This window comes from Zonotrichia albicollis, chromosome 11, assembly GCF_047830755.1.
Source record: "Zonotrichia albicollis isolate bZonAlb1 chromosome 11, bZonAlb1.hap1, whole genome shotgun sequence".
Classification (NCBI taxonomy): domain Eukaryota; kingdom Metazoa; phylum Chordata; class Aves; order Passeriformes; family Passerellidae; genus Zonotrichia; species Zonotrichia albicollis.
Genome location: NC_133829.1, coordinates 1031587 through 1053142, shown reverse-complemented (window position 1 = coordinate 1053142; position 21556 = coordinate 1031587). Strand labels below are relative to the sequence as shown.

Genomic DNA, 21556 nt, shown 5'->3' with positions numbered 1-21556 from the left:
CATCTCCTGGTGTAATTCCCAATTCCCAAAGAATTTCAGGTACATGGAACTTCATGAACTTCTGGGAGCAGCTCCAGCTTGATGTGCCCCCCATCCTGCAGGGAATCCTCTTGGAGACTTTTCCATGAATTAATATTCCCAAATTAATGTGATCACACCATGCATTAATCAACATTCCCAAAAAAACCAGCGGGTTTGGGGTCGGATCATCCCTTTGGGATGACGAGGCAGACCCAAAAGAAACCCAAACATTCCCAGGTTTTGCCATGAATGAGGAGCAGCTGCGGAGCTCCTGAAGCCGGAATTTTTGTCTCCCAAAAAACAATGGAATTGTTTTCCCTTTTTGGTTCAATGGGAATGATTAATCAGCTGGAGCTGTCAAATCCTCATGGAAACTTGGCAGCTCGGGGAAAAGGCTTTTCCAGCTGTTTGGAAGGTGTTTTTAGGGATGCTGCTCCACTCTTCCTTTACTTGGAAATTTGGGCTAGAAATCCTGGATTTTTCCTTCTATAAAAACAAAACAAAACAAAAAAACCAAAAAAACCCCCAAAAAACAAAACAAAACAAACAAACAAACAAAAAAAAAACAAACAAAAAAAACAAACAAAAAAAACCACAAAAAAAAAAAAATCAGGGATTTGGGTGGGTTGTCCCAAATTCCCAAAAATATCCAAATGATCCAGCTCATCCCAAAAAAACCAGAGCATCCTGCTGTAGAAAGGGAGACATTCCTGTTTTTTTTCATTATTTCCCCCTCCACACATCCTGGGATCATCCCAAATCTCCCGATTTTTCCCTGGATTCCCAAGAGGGAAGCGGCTCCTGCATCACAACTTGGCCAAAAAACGAGGCTTTGAAAGAAAATCAGAACCAAACAATTCCTGCCTCGCCTCCCTCTCCTTTCCCTGCTCCCGGAGAAAACAAAGGGAAAAAACCCAACAGGGATTAAGTGGGAAAAGCTCTGACTGCTCCAAGCTGTCTGAGGATGGATTTTTAACTTTCATCCCCAAAAAAAATCAGGAGAGAAAAAGCAGGAATACCCCAGGATATTGCTCTCCAAGCAAAGCCCAGTGCTGGGTCCTGATTCCCAATTTTCCGGCCAGGCTGGGAATGGGATGTGTCCATGCCTGCAGGCTGGGAAAGGCTCCAAACCAGCAAAATCCAGGAATTCTGGAATGGTTTGGGTGGGAAAAAACATTAAAGCTCATCCCATTCCACCCCTGAGCTCCAGGCCCTGATCCTGGACAATCCCGGTCCGAGCCCGGCCGAAGGGAAAAGGAGGAGGGGAAAAAAAATATTAAAAAAAAAAAAAAAAGAGGGAAAAATCTTCTGGCGGGACTGAAAGCCAGAATTGTGCTGATCTGGAAAAACACTTCCAGGGGTTTCTGTTTTCCAGCTCCAGCCAGAGGTTTTCTTGGCTGGGATTCTCCCGTGGCTTGGCCGCCGCAGGAGCGCTTGGAATATTTTGGTGGAAGCGCAGAGAATTCCATAATGTCTGCTCCCGGCTCTCCCTCCTACCCCGGGATGCAGGATCTGCTGCAGCCCACCCTATTCCCTGTTTTTTGGGGGGGATTTTCCCTCTTTTGGCCTTGTTTTCAATAAAACCATGGAATGGTTTGGGTCATTCCAGCCCCACTTCCAGAGGGTGCTCTGAGATGGATTTGAACATTCCAAGGATGGGGAGGTAAAAAAATCTGGGAATCGACAGTGGTTCTGAAAGAAAAGGGTTTGTTTGGGGTGGGAGTGGGAGATGGGGAAAAGCCACCTGGGAAATTCCCAGTTTTCTTCGGGAATCTCCAGAGGGAAGCTGGAGATCCCACAGGACCCTGTGGATACAGATCCCAGCACGGTTCCATGGAAAATCCCGGCTGAGCCGAAAACACGGAGAGGCCTCGACTGGAAACATCTCCTTAACATCCCAAAAAATGGGGGAAAAACACTGGGGAAAAATGGGAATGTGGCATTCCTGCTGCCCACGGTATTCCAGAGTTCCTTGTGCTGCCTTTGCTCCCGTTTTCCGCTGTTTTCTGGGATTTGGGGTCTGGATTTGTCATCGCTGCCTGTCCCCGTCATGTCTGTGCCCCTCTCCAAGATTCCTCGGAAATGGAACTTTGGGATGCTCCCAGGGAGGAGTTTTGGGATCAGAACCTCCCTTTGGATAAGTGGGATACGAGGTTGGGATAGGGAAATCTCCCCAGGAGCATCCAGCAACCCAAAAATTCCAGGAATCAGCTCCGAGTGTTCCCTCTCCAGGATTCCTAGGAAAAGGAGCTCTGGGATGCTCCCAGCCACAGCTCCTGGAATGGTGGGAAGCATCCTGGACAAACACTTGGAAGTGGGAGATGAAAGATGAAAGGAATTTTTTTCCCCCCTTTTTCCCTGCTCTGGAACCTCCAGGAAGATTCTTCCCAAAATTCCATGAGATTCCAGGCTGTGCTTGCCCCAAACATCCAAGAGCTCCCATTCCCATGACAGCTTCCAAGTTTTAAGGGATACACATCCCATTTGTGGGAATTCTGCTCATTATTCCCAAAGGAATCCATCCACAGCGTCCAACATGCCGGGACTTGGGATTCGAAACCTCCAAAACTCTCTTCATCCTCCCAGGAATTCCTTCTCTTTATCCCAAAATTCCTCACAGGTCATTTTGTCCCAGCAGCACAGGGAGTTCCCATTTTTCCCAAAAATCCCCAGTTTGGACAGTGGGAATGCTCCATAATTCCAGGTCTTCCTTTCCCGGCCATTCCATGGAGCTCCGTTGGTTTTTTGGGATGAATTCCAGGCACCTGCTGTCATCTTTTCCATCTTTTCCAGGCACCTCCAGCTCCGTGGAAAAGATGGAAAAAGTGTGGAAAAGGAGGTCTGAAAACCCCACACTGCTCTGGAAAAAGCCGGAGCAAAATCAAAATCGAATCCCACATGGATGAGCTTTTCCAGCCTTAACCATCCAAGTGGAATTTTTTCCCCCTCCAGAGTTTAATAACCCGAATTTTTTCCTCGCGGATTTTCCTCGTGGATTTTCCACTCTCTGGGATGCACTTCCATGAGTCTGGGTGGTTCCTTGAAAAGTCTGGAAAAGGAGAAAATTCCCGACTTCCAAAAATACCTGGAAAATCCAATCTGTTTGGAGCCGCTCCAATCCTCCTTTAGAAATATATGGAAAAAAAACATAAACACAGAATTCTTGGAATCCGTTCCCAAACAATTCCCGGCAGCCAAAAGCAGCATTAAAAGGCTCAGACTGAAGGAGAGGTGCCAAAATCCTCGGATTCCGCGCTTGGAATTTGGCAGCTGGATCCCAGCACATCCATGGCCGGGATTCTGAGAGAACCCCGGAGTCTCTGCTGTATTCCAGTGGATTTTGTGGAATTCCTCGGGATGGGATTGGAAGATGCTCTGCAGGAATTGGGGTTTCAGGACATTCCCTTTCCTTCCAGCTCCTGGAATTCTGATCCAGCTCCCTCTGCACATCCACGGTTTTTATTCCAGAGGTTTCTGGTTGCTCCCACATTTCTCCATTTTTCACTGTGTCCGCATTTTTCCTTTGGAATTTTTTTCCCTCTCAATTGCAGATTCCAGCAGCGCTGTCCCGAGTTTTTGTGTCCGCATCCATCCATAGGATCCCTCTGGAAAAATTCCATTTTTCCAAGCAGAGGAACCAACAGGAGGGAAAACTAGAGGTGGATCCTGCGGATGTTGGCAGGAAAAGTTGGGAAAAGAAGCCAGGGATGGTCTTTGGTGGGAAAGCAGGAAAAAATTCCCAGTTTCCAGGGAATTCAGCCCTTGGGCACCCCACCAGTGGTGGTGTCATGGAAAAATGGGATAAGAGATCCCAAAATCCCAGGAATTGCAGCCCCTCAGCTGGGATGGAGCTAAAACAGCTCCTATGGATACAACCGGGATGAGAATATTCCCATAATTGGGATTTTCCAGCAATTTCCCTCAGAATCCCAGGGAACACTGAACTCCCAACTTTCATCCCAAGGCATCAGCCCTTCCATAGGATGCAGAATTCCAATGGGAAAAACTCCCAGTCCTGGTGGAAAACAGGGTGGGAGCCATGGAAAGAGAGACCCCGACTTCCCAAAATTCTGAGGAATGGGAATCTCGGGTTCAGGACACGGGAGGGTTTTCCAAAGGTGGCAAAGGTTGGATTTCGGAATTCCAGGAGTATCCACTGCTTTAATTATGGGAGATTAAGCCTGGATTCATCCACCCGAGGGGCAGATCCTGAACTCCAGGGAATTCCTCAGGCTTTGGAGCATCCGGATGTGCTCCTGGAATGCACCAAAGGGCTCTGCCAACATCTGGGTGGGATCCCATGGGATTCATTCCCTGGGATCTGCTCTGGATCCATCCCTGGGATCAGCCAAACCCGCCCCAAATCCCAAACCCGAGCCAATCCCAGGCTCATCCCACATTCCCAATGGATCAGTTCTCCAGGCCATGGCTCCTCCATGCAAACAGTAAAAACCAGGATGGCTTGGACCCAAATTCCAGATGGGATCCCAGCCCTGAGGGACTCCAAGGAATCGTGATCCAGCCAGGACACCTCCTTCCCAAATTCCCAATATTCCCTATCCCACCCAAAATTCCTCTTTTTTTAAGGGAAACCTTTCCTCCATTCAGCACCTCCAGAGCAACCTCATCTTGGCCCAGCAATTCCTGGGAATTCTGAAGGAGATTTGGTGTAATTCCAGATGAAATTCCCGCTGGAATTCCCGGTTTTCCAGAGCCCACTCACCATTTCTTGCCGCCGATGTCGTGCTGCTGCACCGTGTATCCAAAAAAAGATTCCCTGGATCCCGCGATGATCTGGGGCCTCTTGGTGTCGATGTTGAAGGAATTCCCAAATCCTGGGGGGAAAAAAAGGGGAAGGATCCGTCAGCCAAAAAGCTGGAAAACACCAATTCCACACGGATGAACTCGGAATTCCGAAATCTCGGAAAGGAATTATTCCAATCCCAGCCCTGCTCCGGGCGCTCCCACTTGGGGTTGGATTCAACAATTCCAGAGGCGCTTCCAACCTCTCCCATCCTGGGAAAGCTGCTCCCGAATTTTTGAAGGTTCTGGGATGGGTTGATCCCATTGCCATCCCAGCCAGGATGGGAATTCCAAAGCATTCCAGCCCCACCTCATCTGCAGATTCCCAAAATCCAGAGCAGCAGGATGGACATGGATAACCAGGATATCCCAGACTGGATTCCCTGGATCCTGCTGGACGCTTCATTCCAAGAAAAACCTTGGAATGCCCCTCCAGGACAGGGACAGGATGCTCAGTTTGGAATTTCTCAGGACATAAGGAGCTGTCAGCAGGGAAAATTCGGCACTGCTGCTTCCCAGGTGGAAAAATGCAGGATGGGAATGTTTGGATAGGCAGGAATGCCGGAGAAAAAGGGAATGTTTGGAATCCTAGGAACAAACCCGCTCCTGGAGCACGGAATGGAGGAACCCGGCCCCGGATTCCGAGGAGAAGGAGCTTCCAAATGATCCGGAAAGAAATTCTAGAAAGCCAGGATAATAAAACCCGGGATAAAAAAAAAACAAAAAAAAACCCAAAAAAAATGGGATGAGGGGATGAGAGCCAAGATATTTTGTGGAGCGTTGACCTCATTTCACATCCCAAAGAAATGAAAACCTCGGGAGAGAGGGAAGCTGGGATTGGCCATAGAATGATGGGAAAGGGAAAAGGGGGAAGGGCATCAGAGCACCCCGGAATGAGAGGGAATTTTGGGAACTTTGGATTCCCAGGAAGAAATTCCAAGATCTGGAAGCATCTGGATGCAGAGGAAGCGTTGGAGAGGATGGGATGGATTTTCCTCTTAATTTTCCTGGATTTTGCACTGCACACCCCCAAGCTGAGGATTTTTGGGAATGGGAACACCGGGATAAACTGGAGAATCCCATTCCATGGTTTAGGGTAAAACTCTGGAAAAGGAACCAGAATAAATGAACAGAAATATTCCATGAAATGGGAAATCTCTGGGAAAACAGGGAGGGGATCTGGAAATCCCAATCCCAGGGAAGCAAAAAATCTGGGAGAGAAGATTCCGAGCAATGGGTGGAACCTCAAAACTCTGACAAAAAGAAAGGAATAAAATAAATCCTGGGAATATTCCAACTGGCTCCGGCTGAAATGGGAATTTTAGGAGAGGTTATCCAGGAGATTTGGGAGCCAGAGAGATTTTCTTGCGGGGAATCAGGAAAATCTGAACGTTCCCCCCTTTGATCCCAAAGAAGTGACCAAAAGCTCCAGGTTTTCCTTGGAATTCTGAGGGCAGGAAACCTGAAATTCCTCCTTTTCTCTGGAGCTCCTGGAGCACCCAAACTTTTGATTCTTGTCAAGGAAAATACCGGGAAACAAGAAAATCTTTGGGAAAGAAGGATGGGAATAAAATCCACCTTTCCTGCCAGGGTAAAAATCAGGACAGAAAGAAGTCCTGGAAGGGAAATGTCTGGGATGGGGATGATTCCAAAGGCCCCAGCACCAGGAAAAAAAATGGGGAAAAACTGGGAGAGATAAGGGGAAAAGGGAGAAAAAGAGGGAGGGAGAAGGGGGGAAAACTGGGCGAAAAAATTGGAAAAATTGTGGGAGGGAAATGGGAATAGGAGGGGAAAAAATGGGGAGGGGTGGGGGGGGGGAAATTGGAAAAACTGGGAAGAAAATTTGAAAAAAAATGGGGAGAAAAGAGGAAAATTGCCCTGCCTGAATCCCTTGGGATTCCCAGCTGGAAAAAGAACTCTGGGAAGTGCCTGGAAGCATTCCCATGATTCCCAACCCTGGTTCTGCTTCCATGAAAATTTGGGGCTGGATTTTGCTGCCTTTGCCCCAAAGTTTTCTGATTCCTCCAGAAGAAAATCCCAATTTTTCTTGGACTGTCAGGAAAAATCCAGGTTTTTCCTCTGGCTTCCAGCACTGCCCAAGTTCAGGGTGGAATTCCTTTTCTAAAGGAAATTTTTAAGGAAAATTTTCTAAAGGATAAAGAAATTTTGGGAAAGTATCTCTGGGTAGCAGCAGGGTGGGCTTGAATTCCTGGGAATCCAAGGGAATGCTGCCAGCTCCCAGAGCCTGTCATTGGCTTCGGGGAAAATCCTGGGATTTGGATGGGAAGGCCGGGAATGCTGGGGATGAAGAGAAGCTCAGTCATCCTGGAACATTCCTGCCTTCCCACAAAATTGTTTCCCAAAAAAAAACCTCATTCCTGCTCTCCCAAAAATTGTTTCCCAAAGCTCCGGAGGGGCTTTGCTACAGCAGGACCTTGTGCTTCCGGAATTCCCACAAAATCCCTGGATCCAGAAACATCCAGGGACGGAATGGAAATCCCTGAGGGAAAATTCGCGGCCAGAAAAATCCATGGATAGAGGGAAAAAAAAAAAAAACTGGGAAAGAAGAGAGAAAATCAGGGAATGTTTCATGGCAGAGGGCAAATTCAGGGATCATTTCCACACATCCCAAGGCAGAATTCCCAAATCCCCCTTCCACCATCCCCCCTTTACGGACCAGCACCGTGTCCACGGGGGAATTTCCCGGGAATCCGGCAAATCCCAGGATTTTTCCGACATCCCATTCCGGAGCCACATCCATGCCTCCGTCCACACATGGATCCAATTATTTCAGGAAAAGCAGCTCGGCCGCGGCTCCCTTGAAAGGATCCCGCGGCAGAAAGGGAAAAATAAATCCCAAAAAAGCGCCAATCCCATAAAAACCCCCCGAGCAGGCTGGCGCGTTTTCCAGCAGGAAGTTTGGGAATGTTTGCAGCTGGAGGAGGCGCGAGCCGGTGGCCGAGCTCCTGGCAGTGGGGAAAAGCGCTTTTTTCCCGATTTTTTTCCCGATTTTTTCTCGATTTTTTTCCCGATTTTCCCCCCGTTTCCCTCCCGCTTTGGCGGCTCCCGGCGCGGGTGGGTTCCAGATGGGATTAAAGCAGGAATGGGGAGTCGCTTTTCCCAAGGAAAAACCCCGGGAAAAAGCAGGAAAAAAATCCATCCCAGCCCCCCGGGGCAGAACGGGAGAAGCCGCAGGATCCGCTCCTGGAATTAAACTCCGCCTAAAGCCTCTCCTAAATTTAACCCCGAGCTTTCCCCGTTCTCCAACGGGACAAACCCCAAAAAAGCCGGATTTCGGGAAAAGGGAGCTTTCCTTCCCCCATCCATCCCATCCTTTGGGATTATCCCGATTAATCCCGCTGCAAGGCCGAGGAGGGATCGGGAATTTCCCGGGAATTCCGGGATCTCCATCCCTTTCCAGCAGCCTCCAGCTCCCGGCAAAACTTTTCCAAGAGCCGCCTGAAGGATTCTCCGGCGCTTTTCCCAAGGCATTCCCGGTTTTTTTTGGGGGGGATTGGGATGGGCACTCACCGGGTAGGAGGCAGAGGGAGCAGGCCAGGAGAATCCCGCTGGGAATATCCATGGAATCGCCGGCTGCCGCAATCCCCGCTGCCGAGCATCGGCGGGACTGGGAGCTCCGAGCCCAGATCCCGACCCTTATCCCAAACTTTTCCCGGCTCCCTGACAGCGGGAGAGCGCTGGGAGGGAGTGGGAGGGACCGGGGAGCGGGGAGGAGGGGAAGGATGGCGATGGGGACGGCCCTTTCCAGCCGGGACACCCTTTAGGGAGCGGATTCCAGGTGGGAATTCCAGCCCCGAATCGGCTGTGCCAACCTGGAATTGTAACCTGGAATCAGCTGTGCCAGTCGGAAATTCCCACCTGGAATCGGCTGTGCCAGCCGCGAATTCCCACCTGGAATCCTGGGATGAGGTGCAGCAGGAAAGGATGGGAATGGGGGCAGCCCCCTCTAGGCTGTGCCGCCCTTTAGGAAGTGGATTCCAGCCGGGAATTCTACCTGGAATCAGCTGTGCCAGTCAGTAATTCCAGCCTGGAACCAGCTGTGCCAACCTGGAATTGCAACCTGGGATCGGGGCTGTGCCAGCCTGGAATTCTGATCTGGAATCAGCTGTGCCAGTCGTGAATTCCAGCCTGGAATCGGGGCTGTGCCAGCCGGGAATTCCCACCTGGAATCCTGGGATGAGGTGCAGCAGGAAAGGACGGGAATGGGAGCAGCCCCCTCTAGGCTGTGCCACCCTTTAAAAAGTGGATTCCAGCCGGGAATTCCGATCTGGAATCAGCTGTGCCAGTCGTGAATTCCCACCTGGAATCGGGGCTGTGCCAGCCGCGAATTCCCACCTGGAATCCTGGGATGAGGTGCAGCAGGAAAGGATGGGAATGGGGGCAGCCCCCTCTAGGCTGTGCCGCCCTTTAGGAAGTGGATTCCAGCCGGGAATTCTACCTGGAATCAGCTGTGCCAGTCAGTAATTCCAGCCTGGAACCAGCTGTGCCAACCTGGAATTGCAACCTGGGATCGGGGCTGTGCCAGCCTGGAATTCTGATCTGGAATCAGCTGTGCCAGTCGTGAATTCCAGCCTGGAATCGGGGCTGTGCCAGCCGGGAATTCCCACCTGGAATCCTGGGATGAGGTGCAGCAGGAAAGGACGGGAATGGGAGCAGCCCCCTCTAGGCTGTGCCACCCTTTAAAAAGTGGATTCCAGCCGGGAATTCCGATCTGGAATCAGCTGTGCCAGTCAGTAATTCCAGCCTGGAACCAGCTGTGCCAACCTGGAATTGCAACCTGGAATTAGCTGTGCCAGCCGGGAATTCTGATCTGGAATCAGCTGTGCCAGTCGTGAATTCCAACCTGGAATCGGCTGTGCCAGCCGCGAATTCCAGCCTGGAATTGGGGCTGTGCCAGCCGGGAATTCCCACCTGGAATCCTGGGATGAGGTGCAGCACGAAAGGACAGGAATGGGAGCAGCCCCCTCTAGGCTGTGCCACCCTTTAAAAAGTGGATTCCAGCCGGGAATTCCGGTCTGGAATCAGCTGTGCCAGTCAGTAATTCCAGCCTGGAACCAGCTGTGCCAACCTGGAATTGCGACCTGGGATCGGGGCTGTGCCAGCCAAGAATTCCAGCCCAGAATCAGCTGTGCCAGCCGGGAATTGCGACCTGGAATCAGCTGTGCCAGCCGGGAATTCTGATCTGGAATCAGCTGTGCCAGCCGGGGATTCCTACCTGCAATTGGCTGTGCCAGCCAGGAATTCCAGCCGGGAATGCCCACCTGGAATAGGGGTTGTGATGGATCCTGGGATTACCCTCCCAAAATGCTGGCGTGGATCCTTGGATCTGCTCCCCAAAATTCTGGGATGGGTCTTGGGATCTGCTCCCAAAATCCTAGGAAGAATTCTGGATGTAGCTCCCCTAAAATGTTGGGATGGATATTGGGATCTCCCCTCGCAAAATTTCCCTGGAGTGAATCCAGGGATCGATCCCACAGGGATGGGAAGGGTTTCAAGGTGCCCAAGGTGTCACCTCCTCTGGGAAAAGAGGGGAGAAAACTGGGAAAAAGGGGGATAAAAACCTGGGAAGAAAAGTGAGGGCAAGCCGGGAAGAAAATAATGGAAAAAATGAGAAGAAAGGGAGGAAAAAACCTGGGAGAGACAGGGGAGAATCTGGGAGGGAGTGGGGGGAAAACTGGGGGAAAATAAAAAACTGGGAGAGGGGAGGAGAAAACAGGGAATGTTTCATCCCAGGGAGCGAGTTCAGCTGGATGCAGATCTGGGAATGACATCAGCCATTCCCAAAGGGAAGATCCCGTGTTTTTCCCAGATTAAAATCCTTGGATGACTCCTCAGAAACCCTGGAGGAGGAGGAGGCTGCTCCGGCCGCGTGCTCCCAGCTGACCCCTGGAACCAGGAAAAGTTTTGTTTATCTGGAAAAACCTCTGGATAGCAGGAATTCCTCATGGAATCATGGAATGGTGAGCTCATCCCATTCCAATCCCTCTCCATGGGCGGGAATGGCACCCACAAATCCCTGGATCCAAATCCCAGCTCCTCCAAATCCCACAGGACTTTGTGCTCCCACCCTGACCTTCCTTCCCTGTTTTTTGGGATCATCCCAGGAGGTTTTCCGGATTTTTCCAGGCTCCAGCTGTTCCCGCAGCAGCTCCTTGATCCCGACCTGTGGGAGGCATCTGGCCTTGGATGCGGCTGCCTCGGGAGTTTGGGAAGAACCAGGCTGGAAACCAGGAATGTAAACACAGGCCGGGAATGACAACAAATTCCCAAATTCCCAGATTTCAGCGCAGGAGGAGGTGGGAAGGGGGGGAATGCAGGGATTTTATCCCATTCCAGAGGATTTTCCCACTCCTCAGGGAAAGATGGATGCTCAGGAACAGCAAACCCCACTCCGGAGCTGGATTTGGGATTGGGATTTGTCCCTCTGGATACCCGGGAGCAGCTCCAAGCCGGAGCACGTGGATCCCTCATTCCTGATCCAGCAGCTCCGCTGAGCTCAGAGCTCCGGAGAATTGCTCCAAAAAAAAAAAATGTTGGAAGCAGAATTCCAGCCTCTCCCACAGCATCAGCTCTTCCCAGAGCCAGGAAAACAGGGAAGCAGAATTCCAGCCTCTTCCACACGGGAAAACAGGGATCATCCCCACCCCAGATACTGGGATATATCCTAGGATTATCCTCCTAAAATCCCGGGAAGGATCCTTGGATCTGATCCCCAAAATTCTGGGAAGGATCCTTGGATCTGCTCTCCAAAATTCTGGGGTGAGTCCTGGGATCTGCTCCCAAAATTCTGGGAAGGATTCTGGATGTAGCTCCCCTAAAATGTTGGGATGGATCTTGGGATTTTCCCCCCCAAAATGCTGGGGGGAATCCAGGGATAAGCTTCCCAAATTCTGGGATGGATCCTGGGATAAACTTCCCAAAAATTGTGGTGTGGGTCCTGGATTCAGAGCCCCCCAAAATTCTGGGATGGATCCTGGGATCTGCCCCCAAGTGCTGTGGTGATCTCTGGGATCAGCCCCCAGAATTTTGGGATGGCTCCCAGAAAATGGGCCGGGAATGGCAGATGGGGGGTGGAAACCTTGGGAATTCTGGTGGGAATGAGGAGCTCCCATCACGGCCCTTTCCAAGCCCTGCTCCCATTCCTGGGAATTGTGGGGATCCTTGGCTCAGTGGGAGGCCCTGGGGGGGGGTCCTGGTCCCCTCCCTGTCATCCCAAGGAAATTTGGGAATGCTCCTGGAGCGAGGGGAAAACCAGGAGCCGAGCCAAAGGTGTCGGGTTTGCCTTTCAAATTCCCGCTGGAGCCAAGTGCCGAACTCATCCATCAGACATCGGATCCAGGCATGGAAAACGCTCCTTCAGTTCCCTGGGCTGGCTTCCAACAGGATTCCTGCCAGGAGCCTTTTCCATGCTCCCCTCCGGCTGTTTTCCGAGCTGCCACCAGATCCCAGAGTTTCCAAATCCAGCTTTTCCCCGGCAGACGGGAGCGGGGCAGCCGTGAATTCCCTTTTCATGGAATTCCATATCCATGGAAGCCCCAGGATGAGGAGGGGTGGGAGAGGAGCCCGCAGTGGAATTCCGTGATTCCCACCAGGAGACTCCGTGCTGCCCTCATTCCCATTCCAGGGACACCGTTCCCTGTAGATGAATTATGGAATTACTCTGGAAAACACCGGGAATTTCCTGGAAGCTCCCACAGCTCAGGGAGTCTACGGGATCCAAGCACTGTTGTCTTGGGAATATCCTCCACAAACCTGAATGTTGGTGCAGGATTTATCCCAAAATTTTTTCCCACTTTTCTCCCTCTGATTCCTTGAGCTTTATCCGTTGGCATTGAAAGAAGAGAGGAATTTTGCCAGATAATTCCAGGGGGTCACCATAATTCTCAGCCCGTGAAGGATGTTGGGAAAACGTTGGATTTGGGAATGGGGATGGAGCAGAGCCACCCACACAGGGAGATTCCCACCTGAGTCTACCTGGATTCCATGGAATTTTTGTAATCTCCTTGGATTTTCCCATTAATCTCTCATTTAATCCTCTCCTGCTGGGGTTTCCTGGGATCCCACAGCTTCCTCTTCCTCCATCCCGCTGCTTTTTCCACTTACAAATAAATCCGGATGGGCAGAAAATAAGGAAGCTGGGATAGGCACTAAATATAGACACAGAAATTATGGAATCCTGGAATGGTTTGGGTGGGAAGGGACCTTAAACCCATCCCATTCCACGGCCAGGGAAAATTCCCACTATCCCAGGTGGCTCCAAGCCTCATCCAACCTGTTCTGGGACACTCAAATTCCCCAAATTCCTCTCTTTTCCTCCAAAATATCTTCCCTGGATCTCTTGCCTTGCTCCCTTTCCATCATCCTCTCCCAAGCTTTTCCCATCCCATGTAACCCACACTCCATCCCCAGGAATTCCCAATCCTGGTGGTCTCCAGAGGACTGGAAGCCGAGGCCACCACTTGGAATTTGGGATTTCAGCTCCCACTTCCCCCTCCTGTTCCTTTGGATGTGATTTTCCATTGGGAAGACCTTCTCCCCCAAATCCACGCTTCCCAGGAATTCCCAATCCTGGTGGTCTCCTGAGGACTGGAAGCTGAGGGCACCACTTGAAATTGGGAATTTCAGCTCCCATTGGGAGGAGCTGCCTCGTCTCCGATCCTTTCACCCCTTGGAATTTTCGTTTGTGCTCCACATTCACTTCATACTTGGAATGAGTCAAGGCGGCTCCAGATTCTCCTCCCAGTGAAAAACTGGGATCTTTTCCAGGGATAATGGGAACCAGCTGCCGGCGGCGGAGCAGACGGAGCTGTTTGTTCCCGCTCCCGGCGGAACAAATGGAATCATCTCCCTTTCAAATCCCGGGATCTGCGTTATCCCAGCGCCAGGTATTGTTATTCCAGAGGAGCTCCCATCCAAAGGGACGAGCGCCCGGCCCTGGACTTCTCCATAAATTATCCACTCTGGAATCCAAACATCGGCCTCCGGATAATTGGCGGCTGCGGATATTCCACGGGTGCTGCATCCGTGGTTTTCCCGTTCCTCTGTAATTGTGGGCAGAGCCAGGGACGTGCCGGGATTCGGCCACGCGGCTCTGGAATGTCCCGGGGCCGGAATCCCTGGAAGGGCCATGGCGGCAGCTCCAGGGGGTTTTTCCCTAAGGATCGGGTTTTGCCAAGGAGGATTGTCCATCCTTCATTTCACAGGGAATGGTGGAGCTGAGGAGGAGCTGGAAAAGCTGGAATTGTCCAATTGTCCCACCTGTCCCTGGGGGGGGGGGTCGGGGCTGTGGGGGTAACGGAGCTCCGTGAAAAGTTGGGATCAGCAATCCTATGGGAAGATGGGGATCGCCATGTCCTGGGGAAAGATTGGGATCACCAATCCAATGGAAAGATTGGGATCGCCACATCCTATGGAAAGATTGGGATCACCAATCCAATGGAAAGATTGGGATCACGACATCCTATGGAAAGATTGGGATCACCAATCCAATGGAAAGATTGGGATCAGCATTCCAATGGAAAGATTGGGATCACAACATCCTATAGAAAGATTGGGCTCACCATGTCCCATGGAAAGATTGGGATCACAACATCCTATGGAAAGATTGGGATCAGCATTCCAATGGAAAGATTGGGATCACCAATCCAATGGAAAGATTGGGATCAGCATTCCAATGAAAAGATTGGGATTACCAATCCAATGGAAAGATTGGGATCACAACATCCAGTGGAAAGATTGGGATCACCAATCCAATGGAAAGATTGGGATCACCACATCCGATGAAAAGATTGGGATCACCACATCCAATGGAAAGATTGGGATCACCAATCCAATGGAAAGATTGGAATCACAATATCCTATGGAAAGATTGGGATCAGCATTCCAATGGAAAGATTGGGATCACCAATCCGATGGAAAGATTGGGATCACAACATCCAATGGAAAGATTGGGATCACAACATCCTATGGAAAGATTTGGATCACAACATCCAATGGAAAGATTGGGATCATGACATCCTATAGAAAGATTGGGCTCACCATGTCCCATGGAAAGATTGGGATCACCAATCCGATGGAAAGGTTGGGATCTCCAATCCTGCTTCTCTCTTCCCACATTCCCAGCCAGCCAGGTGGGAATTTTCCCTTGAGGATTTTTTGGAATAGCTCTCATCCAACCCGGCAGTGCTAGGAAATGAAATTCCAGGATAACCCCAGGGGTGGGATGAGGAAAGATGGAAAATTATCCATGGTGGGCTGCGGATGCTGAGAGGGGGGGAAACGGGAAATTTTGGGAATGGTTTCATTCCTTATCCCGGCTCAGATCCCTGATCCTGAATTTCTATGGAATTCCGCTCATTCCAAGGGTTGTCCCGTGTCCTTGCGGTGACCACACCCGTGCTCCCGGTGAGATTCCCATTCCCAGATTTCCGCAGCGATTCCCTCCCGGCAGCGCCAGGAGAGGGAGCCCGAGGCGCTCCCGCATCCAGGAATTCTCCGCTCCGCGAGGCCGCATCCAGCGGGATCCGCTCCTCCCATTCCCGCGGGCCGGGAATTCCAGCCGGGATTCTGCTCCAGACCCCTGGGAATGGGGAGCCTGGATCCAGCCCCGCTGGAGCAATTCCCGTTGGCCTTCGGTGGGAATGCTCCTGGATTGGGGGAGACACATTCCAGAGGGAACAGACACCAACCTGGATCTCTGCTCCTGCTGGGAATTCAGGGGTGATCATGGATAATTCAGGGATCTCTAGTCCTGCTGGGAATTTAGGGATGATCATGGGAATTCAGGGATCTCTAGTCCTGCTGGGAATTTAGGGATGCTGGTGGGAATTCAGGGGTCTCTGGTGCCGCAGGGAATTCAGGAATGCCGATGGAAAATCCGGAATCTCCGGTGCTGATGGAGAAACTGCTCCAGCTGGGGAAACCAGGACACAGCACCCGGATCCCGCTCGGTGCCAGCAGGAGATCGGAATCCTTGGAATTCTTTCCAGGTGCTGAGCATCTGCCCTTCCCGGGATCCACAGCAGGATCATGGATGTTCTCCAGGAAAACCAATCCAGCTGGAATCGGATCCCACCAAACATTCCAAGCCAAACCCGAGGCACAAAATCCCTGGGATGTTTCCCTGCCCTCCCCAGCATTCCCAAAGCTGGGACTTGGGATTGCAGGGCTGTCCTGGTGGAGCCTGAGCTGTTTTCCTGACCATGCCAGAGGAATTCCCTCTGGGAAGGGAACTGTCCCATCCTTGGCAGTGCTGCAAATTCCCAAATTCCCAAATTCCCATCATCCCCGGTACTCCCAGCTCGGATGAGGGGCTCCCTGACTTTCCCAGCTTTCCCAAATCCCAGCCCCCTTCCCAACATTTCTGGGCTCCTCCCAAGCTGCATTTGGGATTTGGGAGATGCTGGGACTTCCCCAAATGTGGAAAATTGGGATCCTTCCATCCCCAGATTCCCGGGATCCTCCCAGCTCCAGGCACCTTCCCTTCCCATCCTACCTTTCCCAGCTATCCCAGCTCAGCTCCCAGTTTGTTTCCAAGTTTTCCGAGTTTTTCCAAGCAGTTCATTGGGATGATCAATTCCCCCTCTGGGACGAGGCAGCCAGGACACGGAGCTGCTCCAAGGCTTTGGGAAAATTGGGATTCTCCTCCTCCGGCTTTTCCAGGCCTGGGTATTCCCTGTCCTGAGCTCTGCTTCATTCCCAGCATCCTCTCAGATCCTTCAGATCCCGGGAAAAAGGAGGATTTTTGGGAAAAGGTCACGGCTGGGTGGGTCGGGATTTAGCGGTGGCTGATGTCATTAATTCCCTGTTAATTGCATTAACCTTTCCCACGCTTCGCAGCCCAGCTCACGTGGTTTATCCTTAAAAATAGTTGATTTTCAAGGAATATTTGGGATTTTTCCTCCTCTTGTTATCAGATCCGTTGGTTTTTGACAGGGATGCTTGGAATAAAACTCATCTTCCATTGGATTCTTGGTGGAATAATCTCCTTATAAGAGGGAAATCCTTGCTTTTGGGGCTGTGCTTTTCTGCCAGGAGGATTGGGAATGCCTTTGGAATTGGCCTGGAGTTGTTTGAAAGAAATAAAATTAAGTGGAGGAAAAAAGAAATTAGAAATAAAATTTAAAAAAACTGAAAAAATGACTCCTGGATAATTCCAGGCCTTGGCTGTATCCTGGTTCCATTCCCTGGAAACAAGGAGGTAATTTTTTTCCCCCCTATATATTTATCTCCAGTATTCATCTGTCATCCTGGAGATTTTGAAATATGGGAAAAAATTCCCAGATTTGGGGCCTGCAAGGTGACACAGCCAGGGGTGGCAGGGATGCTCCTAAATTCCTTTATTCCACATTAAAATTCCCCAAATTCCCCCAGATTTCTTGGGAACCGATGCCATTGGGAGTGGGATTTCCTTGGCGGACAGAGCAGGAGCTGGGATGAAATTCTCCAGGATTTTTTCCCTTTGGGCCTGGATTTTGGGTTTTTTTGGACACACCAATGTCCTGAATTATTCCGAGTGTCGCTCCCAGCTGGGCCTGGAAAACGGAGCTGCCAGCCCTGCTGGTGTCACTGTCGACAATAAAAACGGGGTAAAAAAAAAATCTCCTTTTCCATGTGGATGGATCCTTCTGGATGCTGCAGCAGCCTGGAATATCCAGGGATATCGAAACATCCATGGATTCTTTAATTATCCACGGAACATCCATCCCCCTGGGTGGCTGGAAGCAGCCGAGGCCGGGCCTGGCATGGGATGGGCTCTCAGCTCCTTCCCAGCTCAGCATTCCAGGATTTCCTGGCGCTGTCGGGATGGGAGGGAGCCGGGCCATGTCGCGATAGCGGGGAACCCTCGCCGACACCGACACCGACATCGCGCGTTTGTCGCGACCCCTCCCAGCACGGCCGCACCGGGCCGGCCGCGCATCCCGGCTCGCAAAGGGTTAAAACGGAACCGGGGCGGAACCGGGGCTGCCAAAGGGTTAAATTTGAACCGGGGCAGGACCGGGGCACGCAAAGGGTTAAAGCGGAACCGGGGCGAAACCGGGGTTCCCAAAGGGTTAAAGCGGAACCGGGTCCGGGTCTGCACTCGAACCGAGGCTCCGAAGGGTTAAATGGGAACCGGGGCTCCGAAGGGTTTACGGGGCCCTGCGGAGCGACACCGGCGCTCCCCAAGGGTTAAATCGGAACCGGGTCCGGATCCGAACCGGGGCTGCCAAAGGGTTAAATCGGAACCGGGGCTCCGAAGGGTTACCGGGCCCCGCGGGGGTGGCACCGGCGCTGCCGAAGGGCTCAATCGGAGCCGATCCGGACCCGAACCGGGGCTGCCGGAAGGTTCAATCGGCCCCGGGGCCCCGAAGGGCTCAATCCGAAGCGGGGCTCCGAAGGGTTAACGCGGCTCGGGCCCCCCCGGCCGGGCCGGCCGCTCCCCCCGGGGGCGGTGCGGGGCTGACATCACGGCCCCGCCGCGCCGAGCACCGGCCGAGCTGAGCTGCGGGCAGCGCTCGGAGCGGGCACACCCCACCCTCCTCCTCCTCCTCCTCCTCCTCCTCCTCCTCCTCCTCCTCCTCCTCTGCTCGCTTCTCCTCCTCCGGCGGCTCTCGGCGTCCCCGGCGCTCCCCGCTCCGCATGCCCGTGCCGAGGTAAGCGCTGCCCGCGGTGCCCGCAAGGTGCCGGGCCCGGCCCCGCCGCCTCCCCCGCCCGGCCGAGCCTCCGCCGCCCGCCGGGCTTCGAGCGCGGCCGAGCCCCTCCCGCGGCCGCGGCCGCTCCGGCCCCGCAGCTCTGCTGCAGTTTTAACCCTTGGAGGGGTTAAAACGGTGCGGGGCGGGCACCCCCGGGGGGACGGGAGAGCCGCGGAGCCGCTCCGAGCGGGGCTGGCACCGCGAGCCGCGCAGCGAGCGTGCGAACCGAGCATCCTCCCCGGCACCGAGCGTCCCCCGCAATGCGCGCATCCACCGGGCCGAGCGTGCCCCCTTGAACCGCGCATCCCCCCCTCGAACCGCGCATCCCACAAATCGAGCATCCCCTAAACTGCGCATCCCCCGGACCGAGCATCATCCGGACCGAGCATCATCCGAACCGAGCATCATCCGAACCGCGCATCATCCGAACCGCGCATCCCCCAAACCGCGCATCTCCCCCGGCCCGCGGTCCAGCCCTCGCGGGGGTCGCGCATCCCCGGACCCCTCCCTAGGCCGCTGCTTCCCGGACCTCTACAGGTGGCTGGAAGGGCGTGGAAAACCTCGGGAATGGCTCCGGGAGCTCGGGGGAGAGGGTGGGAGGGGGGCACAAATCCATCCTGGAGCAGCTCCCGGGTTCCTGCGGGGAAGGTTTTGCTTCCCGGGGGTTGCTCCTGTCTCCCCCCATCCCGGATCCCTGGGAACTGACCCTGCTCTCCCATCCCGTGGCCTTGGTTTGGCCCTGGAGCGATCCCGAGCCCCTGGATCCTGCTGGATTTGGGATCGGGGAGCAAAGGGACCGATTCCAGAGGAGCCGTGGGATTTGGCATCAGGGAGATCCAAGCCTGGGCCAATTCCAGACTGTGGGATCCTTGGGATTTGGGATGAGGGAGCTCCAAGGCTGTCCCAGCCCAAGGGTGTGGCACAGCCGTGACTTTGGGAGGTCACCAGACATTGCTGGGAATCAGCCCTGGGAAAGGTCATGGGGTGGGAAGGGTCTGGAATGACCTCAGTGGGCTCTGGGAATGGGATTGGTGATCCCATAAAAGCCCTGGGCTGTGACACAGCCTGGGAAAGGCTGGGATATTGGGAATGGCACTGGGAATGGGAGGCAGCAGGACTGGAGCTGATCCCCCTCCAGATCCTGAACTGGGATGTGGGAATGTCCAAATGACCCCAGTGAGAACAGGGAGAATCCCTCTTTCCCAATTTTTCTTTCCTTAGGAAAAAACTTGTGGGATGTCACCAGCGCTGCCTTTGGGGTTGGGTATTCCCAGGTGCCATTCCCAATCCATGGCAGAATCCCTGGAAAAGTGTGTTCCCAGCAATTCCACAGAGGGATCGATGAGCAGGCCAGAATTTGGGATATAAATCCACAACTGGGATCAAAGACCCCCAAATTCCCTGATACCCAGGGGTGCCGTTGGAAGCCAGGCTGGGAATTTGGAGCTCTCATTCCCAGGGATTTTTTTTTTGGGATGGGAACGGATTTATCCCAGAAAAAAAGCCCCCAGGAATAGCACCTGCAGCAGGATGGAGAATTTTCTGTTGATTTTCAGGGAATGGATGAGCAAATGGAAAATGTTCTGTCTTCTGTCCCAAAAATTCCTCTGTTCGATCCAAGCTTTCCCTATGGATTTTATCTCCTGCAACGTGGATTGATGAAATCCTAAGGAATTCCAGGAGCAGCTTCCTCCCCTGGCCCAGCACCGATTCCAGGGCTTTTCCAGGCAAAACTGGGATACAGATCCGGGGAATGTCAGTCCCTGGACATTCCCTGGATGTGGAGAGGGAAAAGGGAAGTGGGACAAGGAGCTGTGAGAGGATTTTCCGGGATGGATTTGGCTCTCCGGATTCAGCGTGGATCCGGGAAAAGCTCCAGTGATCCAAAGCTGCGGGGAAGGGCGGGATGTGGGGATGGGAATTGTTCCCACAGAAAGGCAGGAAAAGGGGGAGCCCCAGGGAATGTCTGGATCTGCATCCTGCCCCAGCTGCCGGCCTTATCCGGGACAGGAATTTGGGATTCTCCTGCAGCAGCTCCTCCCACGCCGGGGCCGCTTCCCAGAGGAGCTGCAAACCTTGGATGAGCTTTTCCAAAGTTTGTAAATATTCCCGAGCAATTCGGCCTGGGAGGAAAATCCAGCTGAAAATCGGGAGCAGGGCCCTAAAGGCAGCACCAAGAGCTTTTCCTGGGATTTGGAGGGCTTGGAAAAGGCTTGGAGGGGGCTGGAATATTTCCTGGATCCATCCCTGTCCCGAGCCACCCCCTCCCTTCCCACGGGAAGGAGCAGCCGGAGCTGCAGCTCCTGGGGGAGTTTGGGACCAGGGAATTAAAAATAGGATGGAGCTGGATCCATGGGAATGCTGGGAGAGCCCACGCCTCGCTCCGGGAGCTGCCCAAATTCCCGGGAATCGTGGCATGGATACCATGGAATGGCCACTCCAGCTTTTTTTTCCCCAGCTTCCAGAAGATCTGTAGGAATCTGGGATAATTCCTCTGTGCTGTGGAGTCTGATTTGGTCTCCGTGCCTTGGCAAGGGAAAAGCATCCCAAATTTTGGGAATTGTTCTCCCTCAGCCTGGATAACTCTCCCAGGAAGCTGAGGGAAGCGGGATTTGAGGGAGAAGGGATGGGAGTCAGGATGGGAACAGAAGGGGCAAGAAAGAGATTCCTTTGCCGTGAAAATGGGAATCCTTGGGAATAGCCAGGTGGGAATATCCAAGTGGGAATTCTGGTCAGGGGAGGGGCTGGAGAATTTAACTTTGGATCAGGAGCTCCCAACTCCCACCCATTCCAGAGGTTGCTCCCAAGTCCCAAATTAAGGAATTGCTGGGATCTGGGGGCGTGGTTATTTTGGGAAGAGGGATTTGAAACTGTTGGAACTTTTCCCGAAAAACAATGTTGAAAGGAGGATGGTCCTGGGATGATCCCATGGCAAAATGATGGAGCCAGGATCCGAAGGAATGAGAAGGAATCCATATCCAAAGGAATGGGAATATCCAAAGGAAATGGAGCCAAACCCAGATTCCAGAGAGGAAATT

General features: G+C 52.7%; 1 protein-coding gene across 3 annotated transcripts in view; it reads right to left on the bottom strand.

The window, feature by feature from the left end:
- Window positions 1-19151, bottom strand: part of ITGA11 (integrin subunit alpha 11) — a 52867-nt gene extending 33716 nt beyond the window's left edge. Inside the window, exons 1-3 of one of the 3 annotated variants that reach the window (XM_074549081.1) lie at window positions 19048-19151; window positions 16340-16906; window positions 4745-4856 (exon numbers count right to left, since the gene is read on the bottom strand). Coding sequence is in view for 1 of the 3 variants with exons in the window: in XM_074549079.1 (XP_074405180.1) it covers window positions 4745-4856; window positions 8356-8407 (164 nt within the window). In the remaining 2 variants the exon portion in view is untranslated. Of the gene's footprint in view, window positions 1-4744; window positions 4857-8355; window positions 8680-16339; window positions 16907-18091; window positions 18812-19047 lie in introns of those variants that run through there. The other 2 variants (XM_074549080.1, XM_074549079.1) reach the window with 2 other exon arrangements.
- Window positions 19152-21556: the final 2405 nt, after the last annotated feature.